This window comes from Vespa crabro, chromosome 23 (genome assembly GCF_910589235.1).
Source record: "Vespa crabro chromosome 23, iyVesCrab1.2, whole genome shotgun sequence".
NCBI lineage: Eukaryota > Metazoa > Arthropoda > Insecta > Hymenoptera > Vespidae > Vespa > Vespa crabro.
The window spans coordinates 2867501-2894652 of NC_060977.1; the positions used below are offsets into that span (position 1 = coordinate 2867501).

At 26.5% G+C, this 27152-nt stretch overlaps 2 protein-coding genes across 7 annotated transcripts in view; one reads left to right on the plus strand and one right to left on the minus strand.

Moving 5' to 3' along the window:
- LOC124432071 (midasin) overlaps nucleotides 1-27152 on the plus strand; it is a 115549-nt gene that overhangs the window by 28349 nt on the left and 60048 nt on the right. The gene's annotated exons all lie outside the window — the stretch shown is intronic.
- Nucleotides 1-27152, minus strand: part of LOC124432075 — a 59933-nt gene that overhangs the window by 15423 nt on the left and 17358 nt on the right. For 2 of the 5 annotated variants that reach the window (XM_046980619.1, XM_046980620.1), the window contains exon 1: nucleotides 12394-14094. The exons of 1 other annotated variant lie outside the window; for it this stretch is intronic. In XM_046980619.1, coding sequence (XP_046836575.1) covers nucleotides 12394-12403 — 10 coding nt within the window. In that variant the 5' untranslated portion in view covers nucleotides 12404-14094. Of the gene's footprint in view, nucleotides 1-12393; nucleotides 14095-27152 lie in introns of those variants that run through there. 2 more of the 5 variants (XM_046980616.1, XM_046980618.1) reach the window with 2 other exon arrangements.

The window sequence follows — 27152 nt, forward strand, 5'->3', positions numbered from 1 at the left end:
GACAGAAACGAATTTGGATTGTGAAACGAGGACAGAGAGTAAATTGACGACTCGTTCGCATCACTGCCAACGGCAGGTCGTTGTACCTTTACCGAGAGGGTGTCGATGCGAAATGGAATTTCATAGGTATATAGCTCAACCTTCGACCTTTGTTTAAAAGCCTATTTTCCGACGCAGTGACTGCATTGACTCTTCAATAGATAAAAATCTATAAAAGCTTACTGGAAAAATTTTCTCTCTAACTTCTTCTTCTTCTTCCTCTTCTTCTTCTTCTTTTTTTCCTCCTCCTTCTCCTCCTCCTCTTCTTCTTCTTCTTCTTCTTCTTCTTCTTCCTCCTTCTCACATTTTAAAACCCTAAGGTGTTTCTTTATATTTCGGCGTATGGTTTTGAAAAGTTAGCTGAAGTTTCTTTCGAGTGCAGTTTTCTTTAAAGATATATACCTATATATATATATATATATATACATTTATAAATTATATATATATATATATATATAATTTATAAATTATTTATACGTATATATAACTGTATACTATAATATATCTATGTATGTAGTTATATATATATATATATTTATAGATAATTCGCGTATAGAATCTGTCAGAGAGAATTAATTCCATCGATTCGTATATAATAATCAGAAATCGATTCGATATAACTGTGAATAATTCAAATGGATAAAATTGTATCTCACATTCCTGTTTAACACATACAATCTCGATACGAGTCGATATTTTTGGTTTTCTGTTTTTAAATTATCATTTTATAGGATTTAAGGAATTTCTTATCCATCATTTTTTTTCTTTTTTTTTCTTTTTTTTTACTATTATTATTATTTTAGAACGCGATCAAATTTTATCACTGAAAGATATTTTTTGCTCGATCGATTAATTTCTATGATTTTTTCTTTTCTATTTCTTTTTTCTTTTTTTTTTTATACAATTTTTTTTCTTTTCTTTTCTTCTTTTTTCTTTTTCTTTTAACCGACAATAAGTTAGAATTTTTTTATTATCACATTTAAGGTAATATCGTGACGTTTTAATTATTTGTCGTTTGTTCTGTGATTATATTTTATAAGACAAAGGAATAATTTCTTTTTTGCTTAATTTATGTACACGACAAAATTTTATTATTGTAATTTTTCTCTTTTAATGAAGTTTCTTTTGTTCCTTCATTTTTTTTTTCTTTTTTTTTTTTTTTTTCTTCCGATTAAACTTCGTCGAAACGACGGCAGTTATATTCCAATTGGTCGTCCCCCCTCTTATTGGCTTCTTTTTTAATTCAAATTTGTAGAATCCAGGGTATACAGAAAATAAAATGAAAGATAAAACTTTTTTTTTATAATACTATAACCTTCATATTGATGAGTTTAATGGAAAAAGAAAAAAAGAGAAATAAAAAAAAAAAAGAAATTCCTTTAAGAGGAAAAAAAAGATTGTTTTCTCTCTTCGTTAAATTTTCTATTCAAGCCTATTCAATTTTTATGAAATTTTCGTTATTTCAACAAATTTTTTTTTTTTAATGTTTCAAGTTAATATTTCATTTGATTCAATCGCGTTACATTCCTAGTCATGCTATTTGACGTTTTCAATTACTGTTGTCTCATTTTTTAAAGTATTACGTTATATATATATATATTTATATTATATTTTAATACGTTATTATTGTCATAAAGTTAAATCTTGTTTAAACGACTATCATTATATGCAGTCGCTATTATTGCTATTCACGAAAGTTAACATCATTTCGTTGAAAAGTTATCCGTTGGAATTTTGCCTAAAAACTTTGTAATATCTGTAATTCGGTTGAAACTAACTCGCGTCGAGGCGGTCAATAAAAAAAAAAAAAAAAAAAGAAAAAAAAATCAGATAAAAATTTTATCCTATATTTAAAAAATGACGAACGATTATTGGATTAGGAAAAAAAAGGGGAAGGAAAAAAGAAGAAAAAAAAAAGAAGAAAAAAAAAAAAGAAAAATAAATAAATAAAATTGTCTTGGACGAATCGAATAAATATATGTTATACTCGTTGATATTCTTAAGTTATTAACGTTTGCCTTGATATAATCGATTTTTATTTCTTTTCTATTCTTTTCTTTTTTCTTTTCTTTTCTTTTCTTTTCTTTTCTTTTCTTTTACTTTTATTTTTCGTCTCCCGATATAATCTTGACGATTTATGCACGAACGTAGGTAACGTTTTAAACATAGCTATATAATAACCCCACGTATTTTATTTCGTATGCCAGAACGTCGATGCAATTTTTGCCGTGAGACTCGTGCTTTATCTCAACGATCTCAGATACATGAACTCCGAGTACACGCCAAATCGGTAGCATTAGTCAAACTGCTGATGGAGTTGTGCGAACCGTATTTGCGATTCTTATCTAAACTACTACTCTATCGGATAGACGTACAAAGACTCATCTATAAATACATATATCGTAGATATTATATCGCATGTATGTTTATATATACTCAGTGCAGTGTACAGTATGCGCTATATACATTTGCACTTACGTACACATTTTCTCTTTCCTTTTTTCTTTCTCTCTCTCTCTCTCTCTCTCTCTCTCTCTCTTTTTTTTTAATGAAATCTTATACATTATACATCTTATACTGTGTAGGTATAAATATATAATATATATGTATATATTTCGTGATATATAAATAATATATATAGTACAAACATAATTTACATATGTATTTCGTGATATATACATAATTTTTCTTAACAAAAAAAAATGTATATATATTATATTTTCTTTTGTTCATTGATTATTTTTAAAGTCATATTAAGGTAATAAATCATACTCTTTATAGTAATTGACGATTAAGTTTTAGTTGGATTCTTTAAAGAAGGATGGTTAGAGAACTTACAGAAAAGATGGCTGGGTTATTTTGGGAATGAATCGGAAGAAAAAGAAAAAGGAAAAGAAAAGAAAAAAAAAAAGAGTAAAATGGAAAAATAAAAAAGAAACGAAAGGATATATAAAGGATAGCCAAGAGATCTCGTGCCGAGAGGGTTTAAATTAACGTCGAAGACGTAAGTTTTACGATCTACTTTCTTGTATCTTCTCTCTGGTCATTTATGCGCTCTTTCTTTGCTAATTTGCATTCGAAAGCGCGAGATACAGTGACAGAGAGAGAGAGAGAGAGAGAGAAAGAGAGACAGGGACAAAAAGAGAGAGAGAGAGAGAGAGAGAGAGAGAGAGAGAAAGAGATAGAGTAACCTCATTTATATTGCCTCGAAATCGTTTCGATCTAACCTTTTCAAACGCGTTTTACAATGTCTTTCAGTTTTTTCCTATCGAAAAACTATCGATTGTGCGTTTGAAATTTTACCATTGTTTTAGACGATTACTATTTCATAGAATTTCCAGTGACATTTCTATAAGATGGGTTAAAAGGTTTTTTTTTCTTTTTTCTTTTTTCTTCTTTTTAGACGATTTTATAAAAAATCCTTTTATCCCACTTTGTTTTCCGAGATTATTCAAGTCAATCTCTTTTTTTCAATTGTAAAACTACAAGGTAGTAGGATATCGGGGAGAAAAAAAAAGGAAAAAAAAAAAAGAAAAAAAAAGAGCACTTAATAATAAGAAGAAATTAATCCGACTAGTTTCGACAATGAAAGTAATTAATATTTTAATATCGTTTGAGAATTGTTGGCCAATCTTGAAATATTTTTGACCAACCTAGAAACATTTGGCACGATCTCTACACTTTTGATTTATTATATTTCGATAGATTATAGACAGATGATATATAAATATCATTTACCAAATTGAATTTTTCTTTTATATTGGAATTTATTATCTCTCTCCCCCTCCTTCCTATCATTGTATCTTATCAGTCGACAATTTTACTATTTATCTAGATGTCATCGTTTATATTATTATAATTTTATTATGTTCGTGTTATTTTCTATATTATTGATTTTATTAGTTCTATTATATTCTGGCTATTTTAATTTTTAATTATTGTTTTATAATTTTTTTTTTTTTTTTTAATCATTATTTTTTATTTTTTATTCCTTTTTTATTTTTATTTTTTTTTTTTTTCAATTATACTATTGCACATAATTATGTTAATATTATTTCACGTCAAGATAAAATATTAATATTTTTTCACGATTAAGTTCGCTTTTTAAGTTACATCGATATTGAGTATAAAAAAAAATATTATTTCTATCTCTCTCTCTCTCTTGGGAATAAACTATTTCCACCATTATGGGCATTATGTTATCAAGATATATTTCACGATCGTTTTATTCGTAAAGGACAGGAGGCAAGTTCGAAGCAATGTAAAAGGGCATATATATTTTCTTTGAAAAATTTTCTTTCGTTTTTGCGATTCTCCGATCGTCGTCTATGTTAGAAAATGTTCTATCCATTCCAGAATACATTTATATTGGTCAAAGGTATAAGAAAATTTCCATTCGCTTTTAGAATTTTTCCAGATACTAACGTTAAATAAGTCGACAACAATGTTAGCTCGTAAATAGAATTCACTGTCTATTTTGTATCTATTCTCCCTTTGTTGCGATTCATTTCCGTTTGACTTTTTTCAAATCTGTTTCTATGATTATATAGGTTGGGTTGTTACATACACATTGGTAAGCAGAGTCGGATAAAAATGTTCCAAGTGATTTCGAAAAATAAAAAAAAAAAAACAAAAAAAAGAAAAAAAAAAAAGAAAAGAAAATAAAAAGAAATAAGAAGAAAAAAATCGATTATACTTTTGTCGAGATTTCTTTAATTTTTTTTTTTTTTTTCAATTAGCCTTGTATCTTAAATACAAATTAGATTTCTTGTTTGTTTAATTAACAATTCGAGAAGTAAAGAGAGGGGATGGGGGAAAGAAAGAAGAAATCAGAAGATCAGAAAAATATAATCATTTGAAAAATTTTGAATCACCCTATGTATATATACGTATATATATATATGTATATATATATATTTCTGTATATATGTATAGAGTTTCTTTTATACGTATAATAAGGAATGCTTTCTATACTTCAAGGGAATCTAATAAAAATTTTAAGATATCTGCAAAAGGATATTTCTTACGTAGCTTTAATAAAAGCTAAAAAATGGATACATACGTGATGGTAGATTGCAACATGAGAAATTGCCTATCTTTTATTTTTTTTTCTTTCTTTTTCTTTTTTTTCTTTCTTTATTTTTTAACAGAAAGAAAACGAAAAGATCATTTCGTTTTTCTTCTTTGCTTTTTCTTTTTCATTTTCTTTTTCTTTTTATTTTTTTTTTGGTTTCTTGTTCTTTTTTTATTATTTTCTTCTTTCTAATTTTTTCTTCTTCTTTTTTCTTTTTTTTTTTTTTTTTTTTTTTTTGCAAAAGAGTCATCGTGATATAGTCACACGAGATATAGCCTATTGGAATTTTAAAGGGTTTCCATGATAAGAAAGGAAAGTACACTTTTGATATTCCACTCGAGTTTTTAGCTAAGAAATACTTTTTCTTTATTTCGTACATTTTTCCGTGATTCTCTCGTTCCATTCTATTTTTATATTATATATATTTTTTCTTTCTTTCCTTTCTTTCTTTCCTTCCTTTCTTTCCTTCCTTTCCTTCCTTTCCTTCCTTCCTTTCTTTCTTTCCTTTTAATAAAAACCATTTACGATGTAGATCCATACCTTATCCCTTTTTTTCGTCTCTTAATAATTTTCACTCTTTCACTCGATTTCAAGTATTTGCTTCTTTACTTATTTATTTCTTTTCTTTTTTTAATAAATACGTATGTATGCCGTAATATGTGATAAGTTGGAAGAAGTTTACTCAATGATTAATGAAACACGAGTTTCTCGTAGAAGATATTTAACAGATTTATCGATAGATAAGGATAGAAAGTTTGTGACACGAGATAAAGGAAGAGTTTTATCTCATCATCGTATTAATTCAACTTGTCCGATCTAATGATAAATAAAACGATCGGGATAACGTACGATTCAACAAAAAAAAAAAAAAAAAAAAAAAAATAAATAAATAAATAAAATAAAAATTGTTTAGTTTCTCTAAAATGTGTTTCTATAAAATGTGTTTTCATAAAATATAGAAATATTTTTCGATGTGTTTTTCCTCTTCGTTCTTTCCTTTTGCTTTTTTTTTGATTTTTTTTTTTTTTGTTTTTTCTTTATCTATCTATCTATTTATTTAGTTATTCATTTTTTGTTTCCATTTCGCACGAATTGGGTGTACTGCAGTATGTCGTGTTATTATAGAAACTTTGATCATTTTACTCGTTGACAAAAATCGAATTATTACGTTGCGTTGCACCACTTTCATCCTTTCTATTTTGTTTGACGGCAAAGCAAAATTATGGTTATTTGAGAGTTTTTTTAAAATACTTTTTATTAACAACAGAGTCATATATATATATATATATATATATATATTTATGTACTGTTTACTTGCTAAAAAGAAGTAATTTATTATAAAAATATTTCTTTGTCTGATTGTACTTGCGTTGTTTGTGTATTAGGGTGATCTAGATTTTTTGAAAAATATTTTCTTTTGTTAATCTTATAAAAAAAAAAAAAAAAAAAAAAAAAGAAGTACTTTTATTCACAAATCATGCATTGTCGATTTTATTTGTTCTCAATGTTTTATAACGCTTGCACGATGCATATAACAATAAACAATAAATATATCCTATTTATTAATAACAAAAATTAAGTCGCGTTATAATTTAATTTAATTTAATTTTATTCTCCTTTTAGTTTTATTAACAAAACATATCTAAGTCCGCGTTTATATAAACATTTTTTTTTCCTTATTTCTATTTCTGCAACATTCATCTCATTTTTCTTTTTTTTTTTTTCTTTTTTTCTTTTTCTCTTCTATCCGTTTTAAAACATATTCAGATTCACTTTAAATAACCCAAATCGTTCCTATATAAATAGATATTATTTATATGTATATATATGTATATAAATTTGTGTTGGAACGAGATAACGCATACTTTTAAGTTTAATCAGTTTAATCACGAAGGCGTTTTATTTATTTATTTATTTATTTATTTATTTATTACGAAGATAACGTTATTGAATAACGCCTACGACTATAAAGACAATAATAAAAGAGAATTTGCGGGGGTTTCAGGATGACGTTGGAGTTTTATGTAAAAATATAAATAAAAAGAGAGGAAGAGAGAGAAAAGAAGAAATAGAAAAGGAAAAAAAAATTAATAATAATAATAATAAAATAAAAAAAGAAAGAAAATGTTTCGAAGACCTCGTCATTTTAGACGAATATCATCTAGTTTATTAATGATCAAGACTTGTATCAGGGACCGATAAAACGAATTGAAATTAATGAATGAGATAATTATATTAAGATGATCGTCGTCATCATGATTAGTTATTTTCATGCAGTTCGTTCTTTTCTTTAAAGATTTCAATAGAAAATCAATAGCAGATAATCACTTTTCTTTCTCGTTTCCTTTTTCTTCTCTTCGAACCGATGAATAAAATATTTCTCAATTTTAATTTTTCATACGTAAACAATTGATTTATATTTTTATCCGTTCGTTTTTTCTTTTCTTTTTTTTTTTCTTTTCTTTTTGTTTTGTTTTTCTTTTGTATACGTACGAAAATAATTTCTTTTTTAATTATATTTATATATATATATTTATATATTTATATATATATATATATATATTCTTTTTGTTCCTCTGAATTTTAATTTTAGACGAATAGAATTGTATAATGAAAGCTTTTCTAATCGTTCTTTAAAGTCATTTAACTTTAATCAAGTATTTAAATTTAATTTTTTATATCCTAGTTTTTTTTTTTCTTTTTTTTTTTTTAATTTAATTTCTTACATCGGCGGAAATCTATTACTATTTCGTATCTTATCGTAGTCTTTCGTAATTCTTTCATTTTGTGATATATTTAAAAAAAAGTTATAACATGACAGAATTATAATAATAGTAAAAAATTATATTAATAGAATAGGTAATATTAAAAATTAATACAAAATTATTATCGTATTAAATTAATATAAATAATATATATTATTACTTATACTGACATTATATCTGAATAATAGTTCAATATTATTATATTTTTATTTAGAAAATAATTTTCTCGTGGACATAAAAAAAAATCAATAGAAAAAACAAACAAAATTCGATTAATAAAAATAATAAATCTGAATTTACCAATTCTTTCTTTTTTCTTTTTTTCTTTTCTTTGCCTTCAAAGTTGATTTAAAAAGTATAGTAATTCGTGAAACGATTTAAGGCATACAACTCGAAACGTGAGTATCGTTTGCCAAAGGAAATCGCAAGTCGAAGTAAAATTTCATGAAAAGTTTTGCTATTTGCTCGAAGACGATAGAACGTGCAAATCGTTCGTTCTATTCGTCGAGATTTATCATTGGAATATTCGCATTCGGAATAGAAAATACGTTTCGAGGAGTTTTCGAGTAGAAAAGAGAAAAATACAGGGTCGGTCAAAAGTTCTTCTTCGTCGATTTTTTTTTTTTTTTAAAGAAAGAAAAAAAAAAGAAAGAAAGAAAAGAAGAAAGATCAATTATACATACTCCTTTTTCTTTTTCTTATTTTTTTTTTTTTGTTTTTTTCGTTTGTCTTATTTTCAACTATCAATGTTTTTTTTTTTTCAAATTCGTACGTAAAAAAAAAGTTTCCTCCGATTTTTTTTGATTTGAATGGAAAAACGAAGAAGTAGAGGAGGAAGGAAACAAAGAGAGAGAGACAGAGGACAATTATTAAAAAAAAAAAAAAATCGAGAAAGGAGCGTAATTGATTTTTAAAACGATCTATGGAACTTTTGATTCAACCTGTATGAATGTATCTCGGTTCGTTGAAGAAACAAAGCAGACTTATTTGATTTCGTTCTTATTCCGGCATTACAAGGCGATTCGATCATTGATTCCCATTTGTATTCAAATTTGTTGCAAAGGAGACCACAATGGAGTCTTGAAACAGTTAGGACATTAAATCTTGATTGGTCACGTTTATTTTCTCTCTCTCTCTCTCTCTCTCTCTCCTTCTCTCTTTTACTCGTGTATAATAGCGATACCAAAGAAAGTTAGTCGGTCTTTTCTATTCCGCGGATGACGATAGAAATAAAGAAGAAAAAAAAGAGAAGAAGAAGAAAAAGAAGAAAAAAAAGAAGAAGAAGAAGAAGAAGAAGAAGAAGAAGAAATAAAATTTTTCCGGATATAACAAATTGTGTCCGTCGCCTACATCTTTTCTGTTATACACTTGGGAGATGTATTGACGAGACGCGTAAACTTCTTGTTTGTAAACGCTCCCGGGTTTATTGAGGTAAATAACGAAGTATACAGTTCGTAAAATGAAAATAAATAAACGATTTGATATATGATTTATTTTCCTTTTTTTTTTTTTTCTTTTTCTTTTTATTCTTCTTTTTTTTCTCTTCTTTCCTTTATTTTTTTTTTTTTTTTTGGTTTACTTGATAAAAGAATGCAACGACGAAAAGATATATTTACAAACGATATTTAATATATATATATATATATATATATATATATATATTAATTTATAATAAAATATATGCATAAATTATATTTTAATTAATACGATAGAACAAAGAGAAAAATTTTTCTGATCGAATTTTGTTGTTTTTCTAGAACGAATTTCTCTCTCTCTCTCTCTCTTTTTATGAACATTTTTACAAAAACAAAAAAAAAAAGGAGAAATGATAAATAAGTAAAAAAAGTAGAAAATTGTATAGAGAAAGGGAACATTTTTGAACATTTCTTATGCCATTGAAAATAAGGTCGAGTCATCTTTCCTGCGTTAGACCGCAGGACTCTACGAGCGGTGTCTCTATGACAAAAGAATCCTTTCCATCCACCCTTTTCCAAGGCTTTCATTCTAGGGGTTCTTTGCTAAAGTGGCAATAATTTCATTCCGACAACAATCAACTAAGGCTCACGTATAGCGTGAGAAAATGGCCGTATCGATCATAAATGTTAACAACGAATACAGTTCTTTTCCTTCAGGCCGAACTGAAATTACTTTTAAATTGCGTTCAATTAATTTAGATTTTTATCCTCTTTTTTTTTTTTTTTTTTTTTTTATCAAGAAAATCTTAAATTTTCATTTAATCAAATTATCATATATATTTATATTAATGAATGAAAATATATATCAAATTTCTTTTTATACTTTAATTAAAATATAATATAAGCATATATATATAATATTATATTTATAATTATAATTTATAATAATAAATTAAAATAATAAGAAAATAATATTTGTTTACACGTACTTTTTATTCGTTGATACAATTTTTTATATTTTTCTTTAAAAAAAAAAAAAAAAAAAAAAAAAAAAAAAAAAAAAAAAAAAGAAAAAAAAAAAAAAAAAAAAAAAAGAAACTATCTTTCAAAGTAATTAATGAAAATATATTGTAATGAATGAAATACATAATAGTAAATCAATGAACTAATAAATTAATAAATTAAAATATATTTCAATAATAAATTAATAAAATGTCGAAGTTAAATTCATAATTTAATTGATATAATAAGTCATTCATTTTAATTGAATATATATATATATATATATATATATATATATATATATATATATATTACTTGAAAAAGTTATTACACGCGAGTGGAATAATTTTATGATGTTTTTCATAGAATTTTCTTTAACAATAGATTATTAATATAGAATATATTATTGTGTAAAGATCATGTAATATATAGTAAGGTCGATAACACGATAAGCTTCTTTCTATAGAGAAAAGAAAATCGGATACTGTACTCCATCTTTTTCTTTCTCTTTTTTAACACACACACACACACACACACATCCATTCTGTTCTAATTTCATTCGGAAGCGACGGAACTCCGATAGTAGTTTTAAATGTTTAATTCTCGATGTTCCTTTTTTTAGTACATTACTTTTGACCGATTCTTCGGCAAAGGAGAGCGATAAGCGTTTTTCCTTCGGTCGAACAACTATCCTTTACGTATCTATCTATCTATCTATCTATCTATCTATCTATCTTCCTTGCTATCTATGTATGCTGTATGTGTATATAAGTTAGTACGCTACTCTGAGAGGCTCAACATGCATTACGTATGTGTTTTCCAAAAGTACCCTACGGCTATATATCTTCTATATATCTAAATACTCGAGGTATAAAATATCCTCGCTTTTAAAAAATAAACGAGTTAATTTATTTCTATATTATTAAGTATTTTCAATGTAGCGTCACGTTCGTTACAAAGTTTGTAAATTTATATTAGGAAAAAGAAAAAGGAAAAGAATTTTTTTTTTTTTTTTTTTTTTTCAAGCTTATCAATCGTTTTTCACTTCACTTTTTCTTTTCTTTTTCTTTTTTTTTTCTTTTTGATTCTTCTCTTTCTTTGTAATAAAATTAATTGTTAATTCTTACACAATTAGAAAATTAATTTTTGACAAGTATGAGACATGATTAAAATAAACGATTTATATCAATTAATTAATGATTTATATTAATAATAAATATATTATTAATTATATTTATTTGTATATATTGTAAACTAATTAATAACTTTTGTATTATCTAATAATTTTTTATAAACGCGACAAAAAATATACTATAATAATAAATAATATATATATATATATTTATATATTAATTATATATTGATATAATTTATGCAACGAAGTTTTACATAAATACTGAAACTTTTTTAAACATAAGAAAAGAAAAAAGAAAAATATTAAGTTAGAAATGGTTAAAAAGTTTGTAAGGAGAGAAAAAAAAAGAACAAAACAAAAAAGTTACAAACTAACAGAATAAATTTTTCATTATCAAATACAAGGATGATTCCAAAAAAGTTTCCAAATCATTTGAAAAATGAATTACTCCTTTTTTTTTTCGAGACATTCTACATTAATTCTTTCTCTTCTATTTTTTTTCTTTCCTGTTTTTTTTTTTTTTTTTTTTTCTTTTTTTTAACTACAAACGCTAAGATGTAGTGACCTGCTGTAAGATCACGAAAAAGAAACAAAAATAAAAAAGAAAAAAAAATAGAATAATTCATTATTATTACAATCAGTCAGATACTTTTGTTTCGACGCTATACTATATTTTTCATTTTTATTATTTTATTTTTGAAAAACGGAGGGAGGAAAAAAAAAGAAAAGATATTATTATTGTGAAGAATTATTAAATTGGAAATAATCGATATTTATTCCAAAGAATAAAATAAAATTTTATAATGAGATAGAAATTATTACGATAGAATTAAAATAATTCGATCGTTTGTACGTAAGTACAAATGAACAAAATTATATCTAATGATTAAATGGTAATTTAATTTTAACGATGATCTTTCGAACGATGAATTCTTACTTGTAATTGTACGTTTTTATACTTACCAGCGGCCATTTCTTCAAACGATCCCACCTTTTATGTCTTTTTCCTTTTTTTTTCCTTTTTCCCTTTTTTTCTTTTTTTTTTCCTCTCTCTCTCTTTCTCTCTCTCTCACTCTCTCTCTGTCCCTTTTTCCTCTATCCGAATGGACTTTTCCCTAGGAGTGTTCCCTTTTTGTTCCCTTTTCGCACCTTTTCGTTCACGTCTCGAGATACTTTGCTCCTAATTGGCTTGCCTCTTTTTACACCACTGGTAAGGAGAATATGAGTATATGGGTTTGGGTGGAATGGGAGGGGTTGTGGGAGGGAGGGATGAAAGGGTGTAAAGGGGATGAACGTTTAAACGAACGAAACGTGAGGGCCTTACGATCGATCGATCGAGAGAAGAGCGTTCTCGTCGAAAGAAATAAAGTATCATCCTTTTGATGTTCCCTGCCAATCCTGACTTCTGTAACTTGCCCGTCCTTGCCCTTCGTACCGTCCCTTCGATCTTTGAACTTTACCCATTGCACATGTCTTTCACTACTTTAGTCTTCTTTTATACGTTCCTTTTACTTTTTTTCCTTTTGTCCTCTTCTTCCTCCCCTCCCCCTTTCTCTTTTCTCACTGTCTTCTCTTTTTTCTCTTTCTTTCTTTTTTCTCCTCCTCCTCCTCCTCCTCCTCCTCTTCTTCTTCTTCTTCTTCTTCTTCTTCTTTTTCCTCTTCTTTTCCCCTTTTCCTTTTTTTCCCCCTCGTACGTTTTCTAAAGTTAACAAGAACGACACAAACGTGAACTTGGGCTATTGTTTACTTTCTTTTTTGTTTGCTTTTGTTTTTTCTTTCTTTCTTTCTTTCTTTCTTTTTTCATTGTTTTATCGAAATTAAAAATTGATCCTCGAATCAATCGAAATGTCGAAATATTTCGTTCAATTTTCGATCACAGTTTATAGTTTTTCTTTTGTTTGTCTTTTTTTTTTTTTTTTTTTTACAGAAAGCAATAATCACGTTTTCTCACGAAAATTTTCTAAAAATTAACGACGACGAGAAAAATGTGAATATATTTGTTAGATAATTTTTTTTTTTTATTTATTTTTTTTTTTTTAATAATATTGACATCGAATCGATCAATGCTTCTTGCATAAAAATTCATTCAATTTCGATCATAATTTCTGTTCATTCATTATTGCTTTTTCTTTTTTTTTTTTTTTCTTTTTTTTTTTTGAAATGAAATGCTTATTTTCATAAAAAAAAAAAGCGAGAGAAGATTTCTTTTCTTCTTCGATCAGCAAAAAAAAAAATTACTCGTCCAATTTTACGAAAAAGGGCAAACACTTATTTTATGTCCGACATGTGCATTGGTCGATTCGTCACAATGAGGTGACCTTTACGACATCACGGATAAGAGTCACGAGGGAAAACTCGAGAGCATTGGAAAGAGTGAAGAAAAAGAGAGAGATAGAGAAAGAGAGAGAGAGAGAGAGAGAGAGAGAGAGAGAGAGAGAGAAAGAGAGAATAATAGTCAGACAATTCTCTGACAATTCCTGTCTACGACAAAGTGTAGAAAATAAAGAGTATTCTTGGCCCCTCTTTGGCTTACGAAGTATGTCATCAACGATTTATGTTTATTCCCTGTCGTATTTTTCAGATCGTTTAATAAAATTAAAATGAAAAATTTTGTTTCTGAAAGGGATATTTAACGAGGAAATTTTTTTTTAATATTTTTTATATATTAATAAATATTTAATCAACAATTACGTATATATATATATATATATTGATAAATATTAAATATGTTTATTAATATTTATAATATTTTTTAATATTATAAAAAAAAATATATATATATATGTGTGTGTATAAAAGTATGAACGAATAATATAAGATATAGATAGAAAGAATTTCAAGTTAATATGCCGTTAAATTATCTTCTAATACCCCTTAACATAATCCAATCGAATGAATCGAATGATCCTCTTAAGCTTAAAAAAAAAAAAAAAGAGAAAAAGAAGAAGAAAGAAAGAAAATAAAAAAGGAAGAAAAAAAAGGAAAATGCTATAGCTACGAAAGATATGTCATAGATATGGAAAATCGATTTGAGAGCTGATCGGAATGAACTGTGATTGAAAAAGAATTTTTTCTTTTTTCAACATTGCATAGCATTGAGAGGGGGAAGATTAAAAGAAAAGAAGAAAATAAGAATATATATATATATAAAAAAAAAAAAAAAAAGGAGAAGAAAAAAAAAGATTAATAATAGAGAAAATAAAGGTGACGACAAAAAAAGAAAGAAAAAAAAAAAAAAGAAAAGAAATAAAAAGGAACAAATAAAAAATGAAAAATAAATAATGAAATAAAATGAAAAAGAAAAGGGAGAAGGAAGGAAAAGAAAAGAAAATGAGTCACTTTAACCGAAGGGGAAACTCGTCGTTCTTTTAAATTCTCGAAGAAGAAGAAGAAGAAGGACAAGAAGAACAAGGAGCTTCTTCGATCGGCGCCCGTTGGTCTCTTCAAGCACAAATTTACCCTGCACTTTTTATCTTCTGTCTTTCTCTGCCCTTCTCCCTCTCTCTCTCTCTCTCTATCTATATATCTATCTTATTTTATCCAACATCCCATTCGCCATTTTCGTATACTCTCGAAGAAAGAAAAAGAAACGCTCCAAGTGATCCTTTTGACGTTCCTTTTCCCTTTGAAACTTTCCCAAATGAAATTGCACGAGTTCGGTTGCATTTTAAAACGTTAAAACCTTTCTCTTCCTGCCCGATACGCTCAATGTTATCCATTAGAATTGTTTCGTGGTATTTTTCTTTTTTCAATTTCTCTCTCTCTCTCTCTCTCTCTCTCTCTTTCTCTCTCTATTTTTCACTTCACCATTTGTTAAACGCAAATATTTGTCAGTACGTTTTTTTTTCTTCTTTCTTTTTTATTATTATTTTTTTGTTTTTTTAACCACCTCTACCATTAAAAAGGATCTAATTTCATTAGCGATTTTAATAGGAAACTTTTTTTTTTTTTATCTATTTCATTTCGTTCTAATTTATTACGAATATTTTTTTCGACGACTGTCAAATGAAAATTATTATTTATGATATTTTCGATATGGCTTTACTTGATTTAATTTGTGTGTCTGTTCTCTCTCTCTCTCTCTGTCTTTGTTTTTTTTTCTTTTTTCTTTTTTCTTTTTTTTTTTTTTTTTTTAAGCGAGACATCGATTTCCTGTAAAATTCAATGAAAACTTTTTGATTAATTAATCCTCTATAACGTCACGTTGCTTTTTAAACTTCACTTGTTAGTGTTATTTGTATTTTCTTTTATCTTTTTCATTTTTGTTTTTTTTTGTTTTTGTTTTTGTTTTTGTTTTTGTTTTTTTATTATTTGTAATTAGTACATGGTATATATTGATATTATTATAATAGCGTAACAAATAATTTCTACATTATTGTTATACTATTTATACTTAATTTATCTAAATTACTGTAGTATAACAAAAATATATCAATTACTTATTTATACTTTAATTATAATAATTTATATACATAATTAGATAGTTATTTATTAAATTATTATATTACTGTAACTAATATACTACAAGTTTCACGATTATGTAATCCTTTTTTTTATTTTTTTATTTTTTTATTTTTTTTATATATATATAGGCACGATAAAAAAATTAGGTTATAGAGGGTCAATATGTCAAAGTTCATTGTTGTGCTTAAAATTGCCCGATATTAAAATTTCTAAACCCGAGTATAGTCATATTTTTCTACTTTATTGATTATCATAAAAAAAAGAGAGAGAGAGAGAGAGAGAAAGAGAGAGAGAGAGAGAAATTATTATTTACAATATTTAATAATTATACTTTAAAAATTTATTTCTTTTAATTTAAGAGAAGAAAAAACTCACACGTTCTTGAAATTCATTGTTAATTTCTAATCTCATTGTACGTCAATATCATTGTACGTTTCTTTTTTTAACTTTTTCTAAGGAACAACAAAACAAGAAAAAAAAAAGAAAAGAAAAGAAAACTAAAAAAAAAATATGATCTACGATATTCAATTATTATATCTCCAGTTGTTTATTTGTTTAGTTTCTTTCTTTTTTCTTTTCTTTTTTTTTTTTTTTTGGATTCAATCAACGATTTCTCGAATATATCGAAGGGAGGAATTCATTCGTCGTCGATTTTTTTGAATGGGGGGAAAAAGAAAAAGGAAAAAAGGAAAGATTCGTGTAATTTATTCTAGCTTATCTTCGATATGTTTTACGTCTCCGACGGAGCGTTACAAATTTAATCCGATCACGGGAGAAAAGTAAGATAATCTCTTTCGAAGATAAAATAAAATGGCCAGGATATATAAGTACACCTACTTATCAAGAGAGCCTTTTTTTCAGTGCCTATTTAGGGCAATTTGTTAGTCGTACTAAGCGTTCTTCTTAAAGGTTTGGAATGAGGGATGAAAGGAGGAGGTAGATACACTCGAATAGATGCTGCATTTGCATTATTTTATATTTAAAAGCTAAATCGTCTTTGTTGGTGGTGATGGTGTAAAAGGGGCAGGGTGGGAGGCGAGGGTGCTATTATTCGATTTCTAGACTAAGAAAATGAGTTCTTCAATTACCGTTGGTACGTTAGTAAACACGCTTCGCTTGGAACATAGTTAATTATTCTTTCTCTGTGAAAGGACCAGGTGTTCCAATTATTTCTTCTTTTTTTTTGGTTTTTTTTTTGGTTTTTTTTTTCTTTCTTTTTTTTGGGGGGTTTTTTTTTTTTTACCAACAAACGTTTCGTTCATTCTCTTTTGAATTCATCGAAAAGAACGTAGTCGATTCTTGCATTTGACAATAAATATCTCTCTCTCTCTCTCTCTCTCTCTCTCTTTTTCTTTTTGATACACATGCACACATTTGCATCGTACAAAGTTTAAAAAAATATATTGCGCTATTTTTTTGGTTAACTCTTAAATGCATTTCATCACAATATTACAAACTGTTATAAATATAGTGTAATGTATATACAGGGTGAACATAAAGTATTTAGGTCATTATAAATATCGATTATTCTTTTTCAAGACTTTTTAGACCGATCTTTTTCTTTTTCAGAGGCTATAAAATTAAAGGTTTAGCTCGCTAAGCTATAGCGTTAACTGCTAAAGCCTAAGATAGCCTTCAAAAGGAGTAATTGATTTTTAAAATCACTTATAAACTTTTTATCCCTTATCTAAAATCCGTTATGTAAAAGAATTTGATTAAAAACTTTTTCTTCTTCTTTCTTTACCCCTTTTATTATTTACTTGATATTAAATGTTTATATTCAAACGAATCAATCAAGGAATTAATCGTTTTAACTCATCGAATGTAACGAAAATATTTAAGTACTTTAGATATGTAAAATTATCCGGATATTATTCATTTTTGTTTTCTTTTTTTTTTCTTTTTTTTTTTTTTGTTTTTTTTGTTTTCTTTTTCCTACATGACGTGATTTCGTTCCTATGAATTACAACTTGGAAGTATTACATTATATCGTGCAATTAATTCTGGCAAAATGCCATTCTAGATAACTCCATTTATAATGGTCATTTTCAAACCATTGTCTCTCTTTTCCATTATATATACATACGTACATACATATACATATACATGTACATATATATACATATATATATATTTGTAAGAGATTATTAAAAATCCAAATTAATTTTCATATGTTTCGTTCTTTAATTGTACATTCATATATATATATATATATATATATATATATATATATATATATATATATATATATTTCTGAAACTTTTTTTAAATTTATAAAATTTATTTAATCATTTGTTATATACGTTATACACACACACACACATATATATATATGGATATATTACTGATTAAAAATAAATTAATATACGATAATAGGTATATAAGAAATTATAGGTATATAAAAAATTTAAGTATAATACAAAATTTTTCTAAATATTTTAATCATTATTATGGAAAAGGGAAAAAGAAAGAAAGAAAGAAAGAAAAAAAAAAGGAAAGTCTGTCAATATTATAGAAACTCGTTGAGCTGAAATATACACTATAATTTTATCACGTTTGATATTCGAACGGTAGTAGCAAATCGGAGGGCATGATTCGATCGATCGATCGATCTGTCGATCGATCGATCGATCGAATGATCATACACGAAAATATATGTGCTTAGTATTCCAAACTAGAACAGCGTTATCCTAATATTTACGAGCGAGAATTTTATCGCCAAGTTACATATACAAATATATACATGCATATAAATGCATATCAAATATGTACGATACGTTAACGAACGATACGTTCAAACGAATCTATCATTTTTTTTTCTTTTTTCTTTTTCTTTTTTTCATTACCTTTTTCTCCTATCTTCGTATAAATTATAAGAAAATCGTTATTACCATTATTATCCGTTTGTTATGATCTCATTGTTAACAAACATGAAATCTTATTAATCATGTCAATCGTTTAAATGATAATACGTAGAGTGGCGTTTAGTTTGTACAAATATAAATTAGTAAACAGTATTAATTTTCATTCATACGAAAGTATTCCTTCATTGATAATTTTTCTTCTCTTTTCTTTTCTTTTTTTTTCCTTTTGGAACATTTTTTTTTTTTTTATAGATACGTTTGCAAATATTGCCGATTCAAATGTAATTTCTTTTATGAACCGTGAAATAAAAAAAAAAAAAAAAAAAGAAAAGAAAAATTGAATTAGTTGTAGAAAACAAATTTTAGTAATTTTTGCAGAAAGAAAAAAAAAAGAAAAGAAAAGAAAAGAAATGAGAAAAAATAAGAAAGAAGAATAAAAAGCAGAAAAAAACAAAATTACATGTAACAAATTTCTCTGTAATCTTTTCCTTAAGGCATTAAAAATGGAGAAATGGATTTAAAGAGAGAAAAATACAAGAACAAACAAAAAAAAAAAAATAGAAAAAAAACAAACAACCAAAAAAGAATAAAGAAATAAAAGAAAATCATTAACAATTTCTCTTGGATAATATTTCGAAGTAACTGTGTGTATAATGTATGTACATACATTATACATATGCATATCTAGAATAAACATCATCAATAATTCGATTGACGGTAGTAATAATGATGTGATCGGTCGAACATGGAGAGAGAAAGAGAGGGAGAGAGGGAGAGAGGGAGAGAGGGAGAAATGGAAGGCATTGGCTTCGCACATCGAGCGTTAACAGATCTACTCTTGGGTTGGGTTGTTCGTGAATCAGGGTCCTAGTTATCTGTGTCCTTTGTAGAAGCAAAGCTCGATGTAGTACGTATATATTATTGATCGATCGATCGATTTCGTTATCGTTCGTCAACCATTACGTCATCTCCCTTCGTCAGCTGTCACCAAGGTGAAAGAGCACGAACACACCCGCTAATAAGCGTCCCGTTAATTACTCCATGGTAAATTTCTTAATCGTCTTTATTTCAAATCCATTCTTTTCTTTCTTTTTTTTTTTTTTTTTTATTTTTTCTTTTTTGTCTTTTCTTTTTATTTCTTATTTTTACTTTTTCTTCTTCCTTCTTTTGATACTGATATAATCGATCGTTAATTTTCAAAGAGCTTACTCGTTATAATACAAAATAAAGCATAGGAAATCAATCATTAAAATAATGATTGCAAATCTATGTTGACAAATGATCTTAAGAATTTCTATGACTTTGATTAGAATTTCTATCTTGATTATAATACTTCGTTATTAATTTAATTTTCTTTTTCTAATTAATATAATTTATAATTAATTTTAATTGTAATTGTTAATTTTCAAAGCGATTGTACCATCATTAAAATAATGATTGCAAATCTACGTTGATAATGATTTCACGAATTTCTATGACTTTGATTATAATTATATTCAAAGGACACGTAATTACTTCCTCACTAATATATATCGGTGTATCATATCGTTGAAAATAATATATAAATACATATACATATATATATATATATATATATATATATATATATATATATATATATATATATGTATGCATGTATGTTAGTTTGTAGGATATTATTCGTGTTCATTCATGTTCTATAATATCTAAACAATTCGCAATTCGTAAAAGTTCCTCGGTCAACCACACGAATGACCTGATAGAATATCGATTTGGCTTTGACGTGATCAAGTTTATACATTGTCTCTAATTCACCAGATTAATTTTCATTCAATGTCATTTGAAAAATCGATAATTATTATTTTTCTTTCTTTTTTTCTTTCGAACCAAAAAAAAAAAAAAAAGAAGAAACTACAATTATTTTCTTTCTTATTTACGAACAACCAAGAAACGAATACAAATACGTTTATCATTTTTTCTTTTTTCTTTTGGATTTTTTTTTTGTTTTGTTTTCTAAGCATCCCAATGTCGTTCAACTTTCTTAGCGCATCAAACTTAGATGGGTATGCTAATTAAAAAAAAAAAAAAAAAAAAAAAAAAAAAAAAAAAAAGAAAAAGAATGAAAATAGAGAGAGAGAGAGAGAGAGAGAGAAAATAAAAAAAGAAAGACATAAAAGAACAGAGAGTTTCTTGTAAGAAAGTAAATGAAAAAGAAAAAAAAAGAAGAAGAAGAGGAAGAAGTAGAGAAAAAAAAGATAAGAAGGGTGAGGGGGAGGAGGAGGAGGAGGAGGAGGAGGGGTAGAGAAGCTTTGCTAGTTTCGAAGTAAACGACGATAGGATCCTTCAGCAACAGCATTCTCCAACGAGAAAATCACTTCTCGTCTTTCAGCACACCCGATAAATGAGATCTCGCGCATCTCAAGAGCTTAAACCTCACTCGACACTACCCTTCTAATCTACCGTGTAAACGTATCGTCATAACGGGCCAACTTGCTCTCATAATCCACGGTATTAATTTCTCTAATTAAACTCGAAAGAAACCTTTTATACAAAGGCCGGAAACAGTAAGATTAATTTAATCCATCTTGTTTCTCGGTAAATATAAATTCAAATTGGGGGTTTATTATAATTCAACGTAAAAACGATAAACTTGTCGAGGTTATGTTTATTATTTTCATATTTTTAGATTAATTTAAAGGGATGGAATTTTGTTAATGCAAAGATAAACAATAAGAATACGAAGATAATAAAAAGATAAAAAAATATTATATCAATGGAAATATATAAAATATAATCAATTGTACGTCTAGGGATTTTCTTTTCTTTTTTCTTTTTTCTTTTTCTTTCTTTTTTTTTCTTTTTTTGCTCTTTAAAAGCGATAAAAAAAAATTCGACGATCTACTTAAACGATCCTGTTAAAGGATTTAAATAGTAGATGTTAATAGATTACTTATGCAATTTTTATGATTTTTTTTCTTTTTTCTTTCTATATACATAATTTTTAATTGTTAAATGTTTGTGTGTAAAAGAAGAAATATTAAAATCATTGAGGATATTTACTATTTTTCTTTATCGAATTTCACTGTCATCGATATTTATATCGTATTGTCAATAATATTTATATTTATGTGTATATATATATATATATATATGTATATATAGCAGGTGAATCGTGATAAAATATGATACATAAGAATAAATGTATTTATTGATGGTAGACATAAATTTTTTGTAGGAAAGAATATATTTTATTCGAACGAATCGATATGAGGATTTATTCGTATTCGAAGAAAATGTATAAAAATTTTGGTTGATATATATATGTTTGTTTGAATACGTTGTTTAATAATTAAAATAGAACATTTATTTACAATAATAGTTTCTACGATATGATCCATGTGAAATTCGACGCATCATACGAATTGAATATATTTGTTTTCATGATAGAAATAAAATTTTTCATCGATAATAAACAAATTTTAGATATTTCGAATGTAACTTTACATCATCTTTACAATTTTTCTTAAAACAAATAATCGACTTTTATTTTGAACAATTTCGAATGTCGATTGTAATGAAAAAAAAAAAAAAAAAGAAAAAAAAAAAAAAGTAAAAGAAAAGGAAGAAAAGAAGAAAATCCAAAATTTTTTGGGGATAAAAGAAGAGGAGGTTTTTGTGAAAGGAAGTATTCGAAGCATCGTAAAAAAAAAAAAAAAGAAAAAGAAGATATCAATGGTGACTGAATCTCTTTGAAAATGTTTGACAAGCGAGAAACACATTTTGCATTCGTGTCTTTTTCGTCAAGTTGGTACGCTATATGTTTCGGTCTACGTCCGAGATCGTTGTTGGTGCGTTAAACAACTGGAGAATAACGTGAAAAACTGAGCACATTGAAGGTGGTTTTCCCTAGTGAGAATTGTCACGGCACTAGCTCTCACGAAACGAAAATTAATACGCGGCACAAATGAATCCTTCTCTTGTTTTACCCTTCCTTTTTTTTTTTTTCTTTATTTTCTCCTCTTTTTTTTTAATTTTTTCTTTTCTTTTTCTTTTTTTTTCTTTTTTTTTTTTTTCTTTTTCTTTTTTTACAACGCACTTTTATCCCGCACTTCGTTTTAATCTCGCGTTACAGTCGTTGTAGAAGGAAGAATGAAAGAAAGAAAAAAAAAAATCAAATAAAATAAAATAATGTAAAATAAACAAATAAATAGGTAAATAACAATGGAATGAGACAAAATAAAAATAATGAAATCGACACAGAAGAGATGAGAAAAAATACAAATTTTCGCGAGTAAATATTTTCTCTCTCTCTCTCTCTCTCTCTCTCTCTCTCTCTCTCTCTCTCTCTCTTTTTTTTTTTTTTAATTTGTAAGAAAAAAATTATTGTCCGTCCGATTTAATACGCACACACTTCACGAGATTTAATTAGATCGCAAAAAAGGCGAATGATGTTTAAAAAAATTATAACGATCATTTTCGAAATTTTCTTGTTTTGTTTTTTTTTTTCTTTTTTTTTTTAAGCTCGCAATTGTCATAGAGTTGTGATTTTATTGATCTGAAAAAATCCCAATGTTTCTTGGAAAAGAGTAATTGATTTTTTTTCTTTCTTTCTTTTTCTTTTTTGTCATGTTTTGTTTTTTATAAATCATCCACGAACTTTTGATTCAACTTTTGTTATAGACTTTTTTTAAATAATGCAATTCGACGATATCATATCAACGTAGAAATTATATTATTGTGATAGTTATGAAACATTTAAACGAGTCGTTACGTCGTAATATTGTAATATACGAAACGATGTAACTACTTCAGGGGAAAGGTAACAGTACTATTCTAAATGTCCAGTCGAGAATATTTATTAAATTCCGCGCGTACCTTTTGTAATCGTAATAAATTTTATTGACCAACGCGAGAACTCGTACTGGAGTTAATACAATTTTGAAGTTCATACTTTCAGATATTCGAGAAAATTTTCGATTACACGTACATATGCGTTCGCATTTCGAATATTACGATACAGAAATGAGCAACGAATAATTCTTTTTGCTCGTTGTAATGTAAAAAACAAAAAATAAAAAAAAACAAAAAAAAGAAAAGAAAGAAAGAAAAAAAGAAAAAAAGAAGAAAAAGTAAAAAGTTCGGTAAATTTTATTACCCCAATTAATTCGTACGCTTTTAAATTGTAAATTAATCCTTATCGAAGATTTAATGAAAAAAAAAAAAAAAAAAAAAAAAAAAAAAATTCATTCCTCATTGATGTTTGTTATTATTAACATAAAAAAAAAAAAAGAAAGAAAAAAAAGAAAAAGAGAGAAGAAAAGAACACTGTTAAAAATTCAATTCATTTTTCAATATCCACGTTCACTTAAATATTACAATGTTAAACTCCACATAAAAACCATCAGAAAGAATAAACAAAAAGATAAAATAAATATATATATATATATATAAAAAAAAAAGAGAAAAAAAAATCAAGAAGCTCGTTGAAAGTATCCAGGTTAGTTATTAACGCCGTTTCAACGTGCGAATTGGAAGCATTCGCACGATCGAATCTGTCGATATTCCAATATTTTGTTGCACCAGAGCTTAATTATCGTCGCTGGCATTCGTTCCCTGTGTTTCTTTGTCATTACCTGCGGTTACCTGAATGTCTATTTCAAGGTTAAAACTTTATCGAAGATTTATCATTCGAAAAGATTGAGCCATTGATTTGGAAAGTGGAGCAAGTCAATTTTTTCTTTCTCTCCTTTCTTTTTTTTTTTCCCCACAATATCAACTTCGTTATCGTATTTAATGATTACGATTGTTTCAAGCCTTATCCCAATGTTAATACTTTTTATAATGCATTATAATAATGAAATTATTAAGATTCGTCGTTGTCATTTAAAATAATTATTAATTAGGAATACAAATTTGTTTGTGAATTTTTGAAAAGAGACGATAAAGAAAAAGAAGAAGAAGAAGAAGAAGAAAAAGTAGAAATAAAATAAAAAGGATCAAATTCATTAGATTTGTATAAAGTTAAAAGCTTATCCCATGGGTTACTTTTACAAGACGTTAGAGAAACTTTCTGTGTTATTATCCATCCGTAATAGTTTGCACGATATGATTCCACGAGAGATTTATTTTTACGCGACTATTAAAAGACGTAACAGTATATACTTGTTAATAACATTATACTTGGCAAGCAACCTTGCCAAGGTTATACTTATTGTTCTCGAAATTGTCAAATGTAAAGATAAACAAGAATAATATAAACATTCTATCATAGAAATATATAAAATATAATAAATTGTTTAAGTGGGGAATTCTTTTTTTTTTTTTTCTTTTTTTTTTTTCCTCCTCTAAAAGTAAGAAGATAATTTAAAGGATTACTTGACAAATTCGTCGAAGTTATGGTTGTTCTCGAAATTATTAAATTTCTTAACTAATATAAAATAATCAATCGCGTTAACGTCGAAATAAATAAGAATATATTTAAACGTTATATCATACAAATATATTAGATATAATAAATTGTCTATCAGAAATTTTCTCTTTCTTTCTCTTTTTTCTTCTTCATTTTCTCTTTTGTTTGTTTGTTTGTTTCTTTTTTTTTTTTTTTTTTTTTTTTTTTTTTTTTTTTTTTTCCTTTTTAATCATTTCTCATTTCTTTGTAAAAGCAGCAATGAGAAAATTTGAACAAACGAAAAATCAATCAGTTAAATTATTCGCTACCTGTCCAAGTACATAACGCAAAGCAATAAACATTTTCGATTTCTCGAATGAAAATGTCGGTATGAAAATAATAAACCAATATAGTCGATACACCTATCTAACGAAATTTATCTGTTTTATTTAACGAGTCACGAAAGCAAACAAAAGTTTAATTGGTTACTTGAAGTTCGATCATATGTCAGTAACTCGATACTCGTATATTATCGATCATCATCGTCATCATCATTATCATTATCATCAATGTCATCGTCGTCGTAATAGTAATACTAGACGTCGTTTATCAAAATGAATGTCAAATACTTTTTATTTTTTCTTTTTTCTTTCTTTTTTTTTCTTTTTTATCTCAAATCTACATACTGAACGTTTGTTTATCATCATTGAATCGTTCATATAGGATATTTGCTCTTGGTAATTAGCGTCCTAAAGAATGGAGAATGTTGTGTTTTTATTTTGTTTTTCTTTCTTCCTTTTTTTTTTTGTGTGCTCTCTTTTTTGGACGACACGACTCGGGCCAAAAATTTCTAATTTGGTCAAAACTTTCCGACCGATATTAAAAATCAATTACTCTTTTTTTTTTTCTTTTTTCTTTTGTTTTTTTTTTCTCTTGGAACGTTTCAAGCTAACATATATATATATAGAATTTATTTTTTTTGCCGAACGATAAAACTTATAAAATGTTTTGATTTTTATAACATCAAAATCCAATTAAAATTTTTATAATGTCTCGGACGTAGATCGATCAGAATGATTCTCATAATTACGTTTGAAAACTTTTACTCTCCTATTCTCTGGATGTACGATTAAAGTAAAAAAAAATTTTTTTTCCTCCTCCTTTGCACATATTTCAAACTTTCGTTGAGCGAAAAGAAAAGAAATCATTTCAAGAATACTCTTGAAAATCTTACTACGTTCTATTCGACGTAACTAGAATACCTTGTCCTAGATCTAGTGATACATGTTTGATTGGTCCAAAAATGGATGCATTCTTTACGATCGAAAGGAGAAAACTTAAAATATTCCAAGAATAAAATGCATACAATTTTCTCTCTTTTATATCTTATTATGTCATTTAGTTACTAGTTTACTAGTTAGTATTGATCGTATTTCATTTTATGTATGTTTTTTTTGTTCTCTCTCTCTCTCTTTCTCTATTATATCTATCTCTCTTAAATGTCATTCGATTAAAAAAAAAACTTATTGACTACGTTGATCGTTCGAACAAATGATTATTATTTCTCGTGTTCTCTAAAATTATTAGTTTTTCGTTATGATTATAAATAAATAAATAAATAAATAAATAAGTATATGTATAAATATACCTATGCAATAATTTAATGTATATTTTCTTTTCAAAAAAAAAAAAAAAAAAAAAGAAAAATAATAAAAAACCAATCTTACAAGTCAAATTATTCAATCCTTTATCGCGTGGTTAAATCAAGGAAACGATTTGGTTGGGTTAACTAGAATTCGAAGGTGAAACATAGAACCGGTGCAAAATTTCCCACGTGAAGAGGGATTGTTAGAAGGAGGAGGGAGGAATATATACATACATATATATATATATATAGGAAATACCAAGGGACATTCTATTATTTTCAACGACAATAAAGGGTTACGTCGTCGCATATCTTAATTATATTATTCGACGTCAAATTAAATGATTTCATTATGATATTATCTAAAGAAAAATATATTGTT